This window comes from Xiphophorus couchianus, chromosome 10, assembly GCF_001444195.1.
Source record: "Xiphophorus couchianus chromosome 10, X_couchianus-1.0, whole genome shotgun sequence".
Taxonomy (NCBI): Eukaryota; Metazoa; Chordata; class Actinopteri; order Cyprinodontiformes; family Poeciliidae; genus Xiphophorus; species Xiphophorus couchianus.
Window position 1 is genome coordinate 15,129,609 of NC_040237.1, and position 13,766 is coordinate 15,143,374.

The 13,766-nt window shown below is 42.7% G+C and overlaps 1 protein-coding gene across 1 annotated transcript; it reads right to left on the reverse strand.

The window, feature by feature from the left end:
- Positions 1–650: 650 nt before the first annotated feature.
- On the reverse strand, positions 651–4,884 carry tob1b (transducer of ERBB2, 1b). The gene is made up of 2 exons (XM_028029752.1): positions 4,638–4,884; positions 651–2,784 (listed from the first exon to the last, which is right to left on the reverse strand). Exon 2 carries the CDS (start codon positions 2,658–2,660, stop codon positions 1,659–1,661), a length of 1,002 nt encoding a protein of 333 aa, XP_027885553.1. The 5' UTR covers positions 2,661–2,784; positions 4,638–4,884; the 3' UTR covers positions 651–1,658.
- Between the last annotated feature and the right edge of the window lie 8,882 nt (positions 4,885–13,766).

Below are 13,766 nucleotides of genomic sequence, written 5' to 3' on the forward strand. Positions count from 1 at the left end.
AAAACCAAAGAGCAACAGAAAAGTCAAATTTAGAATACTTTGAAGCAAATTTGAAATTTGACTATTTTGCAAAAGGACTGGCACAAACTTGAACTTCTAGATATGTAAAGCTGGTCAACGACACAATACCTAAAAAAAAAAAAAAACACCTTTCAGATTGTTTAATTTGAAAGCAAATGCTACTTTTTTGAGGGCTTCCATCAGATAAAACCACGGTAAGAGGGGCATAAATGAGCCTTTTAGACCGGTTCAAAGTTAGACTTGGCATCTTAGATTGCATAACTTGAGTTTATTTTTAGATTTTGAAATCTTGGCGACTCACTGCCAACGCCTGACTAATGTTCAACTTGCTCCAAGGTCGTTTCCTCTCAACTCCAAAATCCAGAGCGTTTGTTGATTTATCTTCCTTACAATCAGCAGGAAGACGAAGACATAAAGTTATGTAATGCTCCGCCCTTTACAGAACAGCTGATAAATGGATTTTTATTGGCCGATTCAGATATTTCAACCTGCAATTCCCCAGACTCAAAGTTTGGCACAAATTACGGCATGTTCCTTATCTGCCCGATTAGCTATTGGAAAACTGTTGCAGGTTAAATCATAAGGGACGTCAGCGGCAATATAAAAATAAAAAAGCCACTTCAACAGGATCATGTTCAACTGTAGTTTATTTTATTAAAAAGACCAGGGTGCAAATATGAAATAAAAAAAAATAAAGACAAGCATATCATTTTTAAGCATTTAATACAAACTTAACAATATAAACTATTTCAGTCCCTCTTGACATGTAAGACACTGACTCAAAATACTTTGTTATACCGTATTTTTTCTTTATCAAGTATTGCACAATGTAGGTACAAAATTAATATTCATACGAGTACATTTTTTGTCCATAGTATAGCAAAAATCTTAAACCTCTCAACAGAAAATACAATTCATCTTTCAGAAAAAAGCAAATATTCCTACACTTCAATTCCACCACTAAGGTAACTTTGTACACAATCTTCTGAATATTAGATATTTTTTTGTCCTTTTTTTTCCAAAGATGGATTTCTTTAACAATTATCCTTAAAAAAGGAAAAAAAAAAATAATGAAAAGCTGCTGCAGCCATCACAGATCACTGGAGTAGTAAAAAGATATAAATGCAACACCATGTCATAGAAACAATATATACTCTGATATCTTACAAACTCTGTACTAAATTAAATTATGCAATTAGAAAAAGACCAAGTAACCCCACTTAGTAGTGCCAATTTGTAAAAATCAGCCTTGTCTTACCATCTGTAAAATACTGTAAGAGGCCAAAACTTGAAGCGTTTATTTTTTTTAAATTCTTTTTCTTTTTTTTTGGAGTAGTTCCTCAAAGTAAAAAAAGAAAAGAAAAAAGTTTGTGCTTGGTTGGCAAAAAGGAAAAAGAAAAACAATGATGCATGTTGAATTCAAGCTCGGATGTGTTTGTACAACAAGCTTTCAGTAGAAACTCAAAGGGGCTCGGTAAAAACACCCCCCACCCACCTGGGCACATGCGCTTCACTGCTTATTCAGCTAAATCCTTCAGTCCGGTTGATAGGTGTGCGTTTTTCTTTTTTCTTTTAGTTGTTTTTCCCTTCTCTTTGAGCCACCGTCATTCATAAATAGCAAATTTGATGATGTTAGCTTAGTTAGCCATGACCGGCTGGAATTGCTGGTTAGAATACTGCATGTTGCTCAGGCTGAAGCTGAGCCCGTCCATGAGCGACTTGTCGTTCAGGCTTCCGTAGGCCGTGAACACGTCGAAGGCATTGTTGTACTGCAGGGGGCCGAGCCCCAGGGGACCGTCGGCGGGGAATGCGGCCCCGGGACTGGACTGGCCCTGCAGGCTGGGGAACACAAACTCCTTGGCATTGGGCGACAGGGCGGAGGCCTTCTGCTGCTGGCCCAGCCCGTACAGCGAGTGCATGGAGGTGGACATGGCTTTCTGCTTCAGTAGAGTGTTGACATTCAGACCCAGGTTGTTGGTGGGGGAGGTGCGGGCCACCTTGGTGCTGCCGCTGGTGGCGGTGCTACTGTTGTTGTTGCCACCGCGGCCGCTGCTCTTCATCTTGGTGGAGCCGAACTTGGTGGCGGCGAAGGTGGCGGTGGTGAAGGTTAAGGGCTGGGTGGAGCGCGGCATGAACGACGGGCTGACGGCGGCCGACTGGCCAAAGGGAGGAGATGGCGAGCTGGACTCCGAGGATGCCCCGACGGGGTCGCTGATGGGCATGAACACCTGCGCCTCGGGGTTAAAGCTGTTCTTGATCTCCCGGTCCAGCTCAGAGCCGTTCTCGTTGTTGTCGTCCACGTACAGCACCTTGACGGGGCCCTTCTCCCCGATCTGGTAGGAGACCTCGAAGGGGTCAATCCAGACACTCAGGTCCTGGGGCAGGTTGTTCCGGACATCCGCGATATCCAGCCCGCTCTCTTTGGCCGCCTCCTCCACCACGGGGTCCACCTTCTCGCCTACGTGGATGCACCGGAACCCCGAGCCTTTGTACGGCTTGTCCGGGTACCAGTGGCCTTCATACTTCTTCTTCAGCTGCCTCTCAAGCTCTTCGCCGAAAATATTCACACGCCGTCTTGGGAGTTTGTTGTACAGGTAGGAAATGATGAAGTTGAGTGCTACTTGAATTTCAAGCTGCATAGCTGCTTCGACTTTGCTTCGACCGTCACAGTTGCTTTATCGTGGCGTTGCGAGCCTCCAAAGCAGCCAGGATCAGTTGGGAACTTGAAAAATCAATATCCTTCTGAGAGTTTGGTGGAAGATCCTGAATCAGAAAGAAAAATGAAGAAATTGTTAGCTTGTTCAGCCATCGGGCAAGGACTGATTTCTATAGCCAGGTATACCGCAGCCACAATTAACAAATCCGCCTACTTTCTGCTGCATATTGCTGATCGGCTGGCTAACAGAAAATGCTTACTGTAATTACAAGAAAGACAACTTTCAACTGTGTTGAAATATTTCCAGCCTGAGAAACATGCCCAGTCATGGCGTGGAAGCTAAAGGAGCAACACCCAGTCACTCGTTTTAGCACAAAATCCGTCTGAAAATACAGATAAACTACCACTAGCACACCTGTTAAGCAGCCAACATCCAAAAATGATGTAATATGGCCAGCAGGGGGCGATGATGTCAATGCGAACTACATAAAAATGCAAAAGGAAGAACACCCTCAAAACCAATGCTACCAGAATTTGTTTTTCCTTCAGCGAACTTTTAAGTATTGATGGAAACTAAACTCAAACAAAGATGAACACCAAAAATTAACAAAGAACAAAAAACAAAAAAAAAAAGCAGCTTCTGTGTTTCAGAAAACTAAGACGGCCTAGTCCCAAAAGGCATGGCGATGTTTTTATATCATCTAGTTATTCAGTGCAAAACAACACACTATGGAGTTACTAAAAATTTCAGTTTGTCACCAAAATCATTCAGCATGTGGGCAGTAGAAGCAGATTGAGCAGAAAATGTTTGTTTTTGCTAAATATTTATGTTATTGTAAACGAGATCTGAGCTCGTTCGTTTCGTGTTCCTCTATAAAAAGCACAGCAACAAAGACAACCATCTTTTACAAAACACGTAAAAACTCATGCCATTTATCAAAACAAATGTCACAGTAGGTATCACTATAAGTGTAACCGGTATATCAGATTATTTTTGCATGAGCAGCAGCTATTATTGCTAGAAATATCGCGATATTTCCACCTCAAGGTGATCTTACATTGAGATTCTTACACCTAGCCGTCCCCATTTACTCTGGGCAGCCTGGCATGCAGCTTGGATGTACAATAATCGGGAGCTATAAATAAACGCAGTCCACTGACTCAGACGGTGTCAGCAGTGCGTGTTCCCCAGCGGTTCACTGACAGATAAACTCTCGTGTGGCTGACCTCCGGGGGGCAGATGCCAACTCTAGGGGGGTCGGATTTGCGGCTACCTCATATTGGACACACGGACATGTTCGTGCAACCCAGCCCCTCCAGAGTGGTGCTGAGCAGGAGAAAACGTGTTTTTGAAAAATGCCTCCGACCTGGGCTGTTCCTGCGTTTTCTCGCGCGGCTTGCGCTACAGTTGGGAAGAGGAGCACGTAGGAGCTCGCGACAGGAATTGCAATTACATAATCATTATTCAGCGTCCAGCCGTAACCGTTAAAACAGACGCTTCATCACAAAAAGACCCTTTTAGAAAAACTGTATGGACAGAGAATTACTAACCGAGCTGGTTTATCGCCACTGTCAGTGATGAGCAGATAGCGCTCTGATGCCAACTTAAAGAAGGGTGTGAACACAAATGTAGGAAGCTAGCCAGCTAACCCTCGGGAACTGTTAATGTTTAGCTCGACCAGCTGCTTATCTGCGCACTAATGCAAACTAAATACGACCACACAGAGAGAGCAAAGGGCTCAAGTCCATGTCATGCGAACAGAAGAAAGAGAAACTGGTTTAATTTGAACCGACAGCCAGCTTGACGGATAGGAAGCTACGTAGGATTTTAATAATCTAGCTGGTCACAGAAATATTCGACAACTACTGTCGCTGTCGAGAAGCAAAATGACTAAACAATGCGCGACTTTTTCCACCCATAAATGAGCATTAATTTAACGTTACATTAATATTTACTTACCTAGAAATTCACAGCAGGCCCTTTCTTGCTCAACAGTCCCGTTCCTGGAGATGTTAAACTTCGCGCAGCACTACTGTAGCTGTACGAATCAAATAGAAAATTGTTGCCGACGTAGTAGCTGTAGATCCACGCGGTGTCGTATCTGTGGGATAAAGGATGAGTCCGGGATACAGGCGTCCACAAGATAACTCCCCTTCAGCCTGGGAGTTTTTACAACTCTGCCCTTTAAAACTTGGGCTGGTTTGTTTTTATATAGTAGTCCTCCGCCACGGACATCCAGGAGATGGTGATGCGGCTCAGATAGGACGCCTACCAGATACCCCACTCCTATTGGTCGAACCCTGCTACGTCATTGTCACCCCCCTCTAAACTAGAGCTCTGATTGGATTACCCAGTGTTCAGTCAAGAGGAGGTTTCTATTTACGGTAGTGGCTTGCCTTTCAAGCCTTTTGGACTATTTTATTAGAACAGATTTTAAGAGTACACATTTTAAAAGCTTTTGGTCAAAGTGGGATCACGCACATTTTAATCAAACGTGAACATGACAGACTGATAAACGTTACGTCAAAAGTTAATATTCTGTTTTTATGTTTTATTAGGCTTTTCTTTGATCAGATGTTATCCTCAGCAGTTTTTGACAACAACGGCCATATTAGATTTCTTTTCTGATTATTATGGAGAGTATGCTGAAGTTATGAGGGCTGTACAAAATATGCTACAGTGAAATAAACTCAACATTACCTCCAGTCTGTTCACTTGAGAGTTAAACAGATCTCCTCTGCGGCGGAAGGATACACCTGTCACCGTTTGTGTCCCTAGCTGTTTCCAATGACATTTTGATGTTCCTTGAACCAGCTGTAAATGTGTGTCTGAGCCTTCCTTAACAGCCTTCCCTCAGGATGGGAGCCATACTGATACAGCTGCATTCCCAGCACATTTTGAACACCGTGTACCTCAGAAAATGCTGACAGTTTATCTCCTGTGATACAACTCATTGTAGTGTGCTCCGAATAGCCTACTGACTATTGGTTCTTAGCAGTTGTGCAGTGCAGAGGTGTATACTCTCCCCAGTCAAGCCCAAGGTGTATGACGCCACAGCCTGTTCTTACCTAACATGAGCTCCCTCGCTCTGTTTGCACAACAAACCCAACACATGTATTATACAGCTGTGAGGGAGGCAGCAGAGCAAGAGAAGAGGAAGATGGTGAGGGAAGAAAGGCTTTGTACCCTGAAAGCAGAAAGATGTGAGGATGTTTTTCTTTTAAATTGTACTTGTCATTTAAAGGGATAGCGTGCAACCTCCATGACGTAGCAGTGGTTAATGAAAGCCTTCTTTTATGAGCCGTTGAACCACTGTCATGTTTGCATCGGGCAATTGTTTATACAGAAGCAGAGGATTATTACTTATTACATTTTACATGCTCGAAATGAAGAAAGATATAATTGAATTATTCACACAGAAAATAGAGGCTGGAGGTTGTCCGACATCATTAAGCTTCCCTTGTGAAACAGATGAAAACATGTGAAGCATTTGTGGTTAGAGTAGCAGCCTGAAAATCTGAAATATTACAACCAAAGCAACTTTTGCAGTCTTAAAACATCTCAGATCTCATAAGCACCGGTGCAGTTTATGCAAGGAACATTTAAACTGTTGTCATGTTTGCCTTGGGTGGCTATTTGCAAAGCAACAAATTATGCTTTATATGGTAAATCTGGCCATTTGTGTGAAAGGTGGTACCTGGTATAAACGTAAACTGATATAACAAGCAAAAATATTGATTTACATGAATAATGCCGTTGATTTTTTTATTATTATCTTCATTTAGTAAGAAACCAAGTTAGTTACTCATAGAGGCTAAAGCTTAGATGCTCCATGACCAAAACAGACTTCTAGCATCTTGAAGCAACTCCAATCCGTTTGTGCAAACACAACTTTATGCCACAACACTTGAACCTGTTTACTTACACAGGAGCTGATGATTATTTACAAGGGAAATGGAAGTCGGCGGTCGTGCGTCACCAATGGTCTTCCTGTCTGAGAACAGAGAACAAGATTTTACAGGTTTGCATGTTTTAACAGACAAAGGACTCCATTTACTGATGTGTGTCTTTCACAGCTGATGTGTGTCTCCTTCTACTGTGACCACAAGTGCTGTACATGTTTCATACTCAGTATGTGTTTCACGCAGTACAATCATTGCAGGCACACCACCTCCTACCTCCAATACACATGTAAAATAATCATCAGATGCTGTAAAAACAGCCACATAATGCAAATGTAACGACTTTTCTAAGATAAGCTCCGGCACGTACAGATTATGGAACATGTAAAGCATTTACAGTGACAGCTTGGGTAGCTTAGCTTATTTGGGATTCACATTTAGCTGCAGCAATGTTTATATAAATGAACAACTAAACAAACAAACAAAAACACACGGAAGACAACATGAGAGAATCCAGGTTAAACACACAATTAACTCCAGTGCAATATATACAATTGCACAATCACAACCAGTGACTCATATTCTCTGCAGTTTACTAAAAATACTGTTTTATCTGTCGTTTAACAATTTTACTATCATTAAATACTGCGTAAGTTAACATTAAATTCCAAAAGTGCTGACCCACGGAACAGCACAGTTCTTTCTGCATTAGTTATTATTTTTGGCAAAAGGCATCTCTTTTGAGTAGCAGGCTTAGTAAAATGAAAATGTGTATTTTGGCTAAAGGACATGTTTTGAAATACAATCACAGGTGTTCTGGAATAAACAACATTTCTGGAAAAAAAAAATCATAAGTAGCGAGTGGCTTAATCTATCTTTAACAGAAAGCCATCCTGACATGTCATGCGTTTTCCAGCAATGGTAAGCACACACTGACAGTGAGACGCCATAAAAATACCTAATTCTTCTTAATCTTCTTTAATCAAACAAGCAACACGGACTAAGTCAATCTTTTTAGGAATCTGTCCTGTGCAGACACCAACCCCTCTGATGATTACTCTGACACGGTCCGTTCTCAGTAAGCGTTTCCATCCGGAAGAATATTGGTCGCGGAACTTTCTCACTTTACTTCCATGACCCGTGTGAATAATCATCCGCGTCCGAGTGTGAAAAGTTCTTAGCATAGTGTTTGCATAAACCGCTGTGATGTTTTCGTTTTAAAAAGTCAAACATTTTGATTCATACTAAAAGAAGACACCAAGAGCAATCTCCTCTGAAAGTAAGACATTAGCTGCTTAATTGTGGACTAATTGTGCCTCAACTCAAAGCATTTTTCTTTTACATTTCCTCCTAATTACCCAATGTTTTTAGGTCTCGACAAACACAAACTCGTATGTGTGCATTCAGGCCGTAGCCACCGTTGAGAACCGCAACTCAGTTACCATAAGCAGAGGGTTATAAATGAAATCCGATCTTCTAGAGGGCTGCAGGGATCAGGATGCTGCGGGCACAATGGAGACTTCTTCCACTCTCCAGATTGAGTCTCAGCAGGGGTGAGAGATGAGTCCCACCCGCCCACCCCCACCACCAACACCACCGCCGAGAAGCTTGTGTGATGGATGACCCTCGCACAAACTAAACACACTGTGGGGGCCTGGGAGGCACACCGAGGCCACTAGCGCTGGGCTTTTTTGCACCCAGAAAGCATGCGACAATGACCAAATGTTCAAACACAGGTTCAGCAGCAAACATATTAGCAGCTCCGACAGAAAGGTGCCCAGTCACAATCAAGCTGTGTAAACTCACTAAATATGTGTTAGTCTTGGTGGAGTAATTGTCCCATTCCATGGTTAAAACAACAATGTTATTGTTCTCTTACAGAAACGGTGTTAGGTGGAGAAGGGGAAACACAGCTAACGAAGTGAAAGGTTTTAGCATGACTTCAGGTTTTTCAGGTTCATTTTTATGTTCTTATTTACAGTTTCTCACACAATCTGTTGTGGAAACATTGTTATTGAAGATGAAGACGAACAAGTAAACCGATGCCAACTTTACTCCCATGCTAGGGTCATCGTTCAAGTCTTACAACACTCAGGACGCTCGGTCAGCTATCTGTCGCTACACGTAGCTCTTCGTGTGTGGGGACAGAATAACCTAAATGATAGATTAAAGACAACAAGTATTTTTGTTGTTGAGCTCATGTGGCTATTCAACGATTCAGGAGCAAAAGGTGTTTTTGAATTGAAAGTGCTTATTTAAATGCAATCAATCAATCGTGGACTGTGTAATTAACTTGGTTAAAAATGGCCCAAACACTAATAATAATAAGTAAAAAAAACAAAGCATATTGTCCTCCTTTGAAATGACTGATGTGCCAGTAGAGCGGCGCTGCATGCAGTCTGACCTCACTCCACTTCAGCTTCTACAAACAACTTCTCCCTTTCTGAATGCCAAGCAATGGGATTTTTTTATTTTCCCCTTTATGTCTTCCCTCTGGTGTTGACTGGAATGAGGCGGGTGCTGTTTGAGGCTGCCCTGCAGGTGCTTGCGTGGTGGAGCTGACTGGTAGGAATGGGCTCATTATAAGTCTTTCTGCCTGGCAATTGTATTTGCCTGAAGTAGCGGGGTGACGCAGCAGTTCTGTGGGGAACGTCGTTTGCACTCGAAAGTCATGGTAATGGAATAAAACGACTGGACCATTTTTTATAATTTTTTTTTTGGCTCAAAAATCATCACTGAGAATCTTTGGTGATTAGCCATTCCGGTACTCATAAAATGACTTCCATGTGTTTCATGTTCGCCAAATTTTCCCGAAACCTACACAGCTTTTCCGATTTAAGGCTCTCATATTTTACTGCGACACAATAAGTGTCTTTTATGGGGAAACTTGATTAAAAACTTGAATGAGCTCCACGAAAAAGGAAAAAAAACGGAAAAGGAATCTGCTCCGTTGCGTGTGTGTGTGTGTGGAATCTTGTTTTTATGAAGGTAATTTTGTCTTGCATAAAAAAACAGCCAAACTGCAAAATAAATAGAAATACTGACCATTACTCGTTCTCCAAGCGACAAATGATCATAGTAGTTCAGCTACTAGCTTTAGATTTCCCTGACGTGGTGAGGTTGTTTTACTTTAATATAACACCATAAGGTTCCAGCTCTTGGATTTAGTGTTTTGGCATCAGTTTCTTTAGGACATGCTGAATTAACAGAACTGCCACAGGAGCACTGCTCGGTGCTGCGTTCATTTCCTTTTGATTACCGACTAACAGCGAAGTACCTCAGATGGAGTTATTAGATCCCTTTTCTTTCGGCTGGACTTCAAAGTCCTAATGGCGCTCAGAAAGATGACTTTGCTCCCCGCGGGCGCTGCTTCGTAATCTCGAGTTCTGAAATTTTCACCTGGAAGAAGAAGAAAAGAAGAAGAAGAAAATCAGCTAGGTTTTTATTACCCTTTTCAATTTCGAGTTATGGCAGCTCCTTTCTTTAAGCGGGTTGTGTCTTTCTGCGGAAGATGAACAAGTGTAATTTAAACACCAGGCCAGAAATGAATAGGCTACCGAGACAAATATTCGCTCTCATCTGTCCAACAGTTCTTTATTAAACCCCGCACCCTTCTGCAGACAGACCCTCTTAATCTTCATTTTTCATATATCAGTGGCTCCTGACCTCTGGCCAAGCGCAGCACCATAAATCTGGATGTATGCTGCAGTCGGTAACAACAACCATAACACGGTATGTTCATTTTATTGCAGCACAATCAATATTCTCTTCTTGTTAACGGCGCATTACTTCGCTTGGAGCATGGACGGTGTCTCGTGAGGGTTATCCGTTCCTCCCGTGTCGTCCCCAGTGCTGTAGTGGGATCTTAGCTCATGGTTGCGTTTTATGACCTGCTGCTAATACCATATCATCTCCGGCTGGGAATTCTGACTGGGATTTCTCCCGTTGAGCTGGATTTCTCCGGTTGTGAACGCTTGATGCCAGTTTTTTGGAATTGTAGTCTGCCTGTAGTTTCAGCAGCGGTAGTGGTGGAATTGAACAAAGCCATCCAGTTCATGTTGGCCACGCCTCCAATTATTGAATTAACATTACAAGGATAGCATTATGTTAAAATAACTTTTTTGAGCAAAAACATACCTGCAGTGTTGCCTTGATTCTTCCATGCATGTCATGCACCCTTTAATCTCCCGTGGCAACCATTCAGCTGAGCAAAACGTCTGAGTGAACCCAGCCCAGCCTTCGAGACACAGCTCATCCTCAGAGCTACAGCTTCCAAGCTTCAGAGTTTCCCTCACTCAGCTCCTTCAGACTAGCCAGCAGCAATTAGCAAACACATGGTGGAACTGAGCCTCTCCTGAGCTCATTATAGGAGCTACTTCTCAGTGCAACACTGGTAAAATCATTGCTAAAGGATTAATAGATGACTTCCTGAAGGCGGAGTTTTATAAACTTTCTTAAAGAAACAAAGGCCCAATTTCAAGGCATTAATTTACAGAGCAACATTTCTTTTGAGTCATATTTCATGTATACTGCATTTTTTTAACAACTGAAGGTAACATAGTAACTTGATTGTGCTATAAAATAGCACTATGTGCCTGGAAAACACATGGAACTTTCCCTTTAACAGCCTAAAAGTACAAGGAGGTTTGTGGTTGTCGTTTTGTCTAAAGGTCTAATGGCGTTGAATACTTTTTCACCAGAATTTCACTGTGACCCCTGCATGTGAGTTTACATTTCCAGAAGGGGGACTGAGTGGTGTTTTCATATGAAACACTGCACAAAGTCACGCCACGATGCTTCTCCCAGCGGCTTCGTGTCTGAGCCTGGCGCTCTGACCCCTGGAAAGGTTTTGCACCAAACCATCTGGAGAAGCAGGAAGGTTACACAATAGGAGATCAGCTGTGCTCCTCCTATTTAAAAATACCATTCTGCCCAGCTATCTGGTTTCATGTCAGAGGATTATGTTTAGTACGCCGGCTGCTGTGTCATGAATCAGACAGCAGAACAGAGCCGGGTCGCGTTAAGCCTAATAGCACCGCCGTGGCACACAGACAAGATCACTCAGTAGTTGTTTTTGTTTTTCCTGTCCCCGGATCACACGTCGCTCTACACGGCGAAGCTGAAGCTGCGCCCTCGCAGCCAGGTTGACTGATTTTTGTTTTTGTTTGTGAAAAATTCAATTACACTCTAAAATGAACAGCCAGTGCTTGTGGATAGCACTGGGGTTTTAGAGCGAGAGCCATCCACCGCTGTAGGAATGTATCACATATCTATGAATACTGAATGGGTTGTGCTACAGTTGGCAGGCTGTCCCCGTCACTGGGATAAGTATTTTAACCCCCACTCCCCTCACTCCCAGTCTTCTCATCTTCCAGTTGGACGGCAACCTTCTTCCCCCGCACCCGCTGTACAATCCTTAAAACAGATTTCTTCTCCTCTCCTCTCCTTTGTGGGGGCGAATTCTGTTTTTTAAATTTATTTATTTATTTTCCTCTCTTGGCAGCCGCTGCAGCAGATGATGTCAGATTATATGAACATCACGCATCATCGTGAAAAGATATTAGCGGAAACCTTTGCATGTGGACACTCAAAACATTTTGTTGTCGTTTCTTTGCCCCCCCCCCCGCTCCTCCCTACTTTAGTGTATGCATAGAGCTGGAGTTTGCATAAAAGAGTAGCCGCTATTGAGAAGCCCGGAATGATGTCAGCGTAGTCATGGCAACGATTCTTTCACATTAGCCCATGTTCTTCACACAGTTTGAGTAGCACTCAAGTGCTATTTTTCTGACAAATGTCAGAGCTCATTTCTTAAATGGCAATGGGGCTTTTTTTTTTTGTTTTAAGCTGTTGCTCCTTTTTAAAGTAGAGCAGGAAGTGTAATATACATGTGACACAAAGCCAAAATAGAGAGCTGCTCCTTTAGTCGTTTCCTTATATCTCTTGCTAATGATAGGGAATTCAGGAGGCACTCTCTGCTTGTATAGAATGAATATTTATTGGTCAAGTAAAGCGGTCGGTGTTTTTAATGAGACATAAATATGAGACGTCGCTCCGGTCTGTTGTCTGAGGGCCGAAACGCTCGCGGCGGCACGGTGCCGGCCGGAAGTCAGAGTCCTTTCTGTTTCAGAGAGCTGACATAGTGCAGTTGGAGTAACCAGAGAAGCTGGAGCAATATTTCGCTGATAGATGTCCTTTGATAGAAATGCAGAAAGGTGATAGGCTGATAGGTGATAGGGTGGGGGGAGAGAGTTGAGGAGAAGGAAAACAAAGAGCCTGAGAATACAAAAAAGATCCTTGGAGTTGGAAAAACAAGTGTTTCAGGGACCGTTGTACCCCGCGCGACTGCATCAGCAGCTCCATGCTCCAATCTCTGGGGGAGACGGAGAGCGAGAGAGAGAGAGGAAGGAAAGTAATTGTGACATTGCTCTTTGGCTGGGAATTGCTACTCAGTGCAATTTAGCCCAGTAATCAGAAAGCGTTAAGGTGAACAGTCAAAGCGGTCAGTTTGTTTTTATTTGGTCGCCTTAAATGAGGGATGGATACAGCAGCGCCTACCTGCAGCATCACCGGATGATAAAGGATTTCCTTTGAGGCTCTGCCTGCTATCGTCCAGATGAGAAGGGAAAAAAATAATGTTACTGTTATTTAGGACATACTGTCCCAGCCCTGTTATACTTCTCTAATAATAGGACTGATTCTATTCTGACTGCACATTGGGCAATGTATCTCTAAATTGATGCTCTGGTTTGCTTGTTAGTAATAATGATGTACTGTACATGCTGTTCTTTTTTTAAAATGTTATTTAGACCTCAAGGCGATGTTCCAAAAACATCCCCAAATACACAATTAGAACCAATCCGGATTGGGTTATATTCATAACCAACCCCTGTTGGTTATGACCCCAACTGTTCACACCTCTCACTTGTTGTGGGGCTGCACCATGAACTACCAAGAAAACGTCTGAGGAAGACACGAATACAACATCCTTCTTCTTGGAACAAAAATGGAGAGGCATCAGAGTTTAGCAGTTGTAGGATTTCCCTTTTGTTGATGATAAAAGATCACAAATGGTTCTTCAGCTAGAGCTTAACTCACACATTTGTTTTGGTTGTATCTACCCAGAATCCCCTGCGCTGTAGTCCGCTTCCTGCTTGTGGAGCGATCTCCGGTCTGCTTGGTTCACATA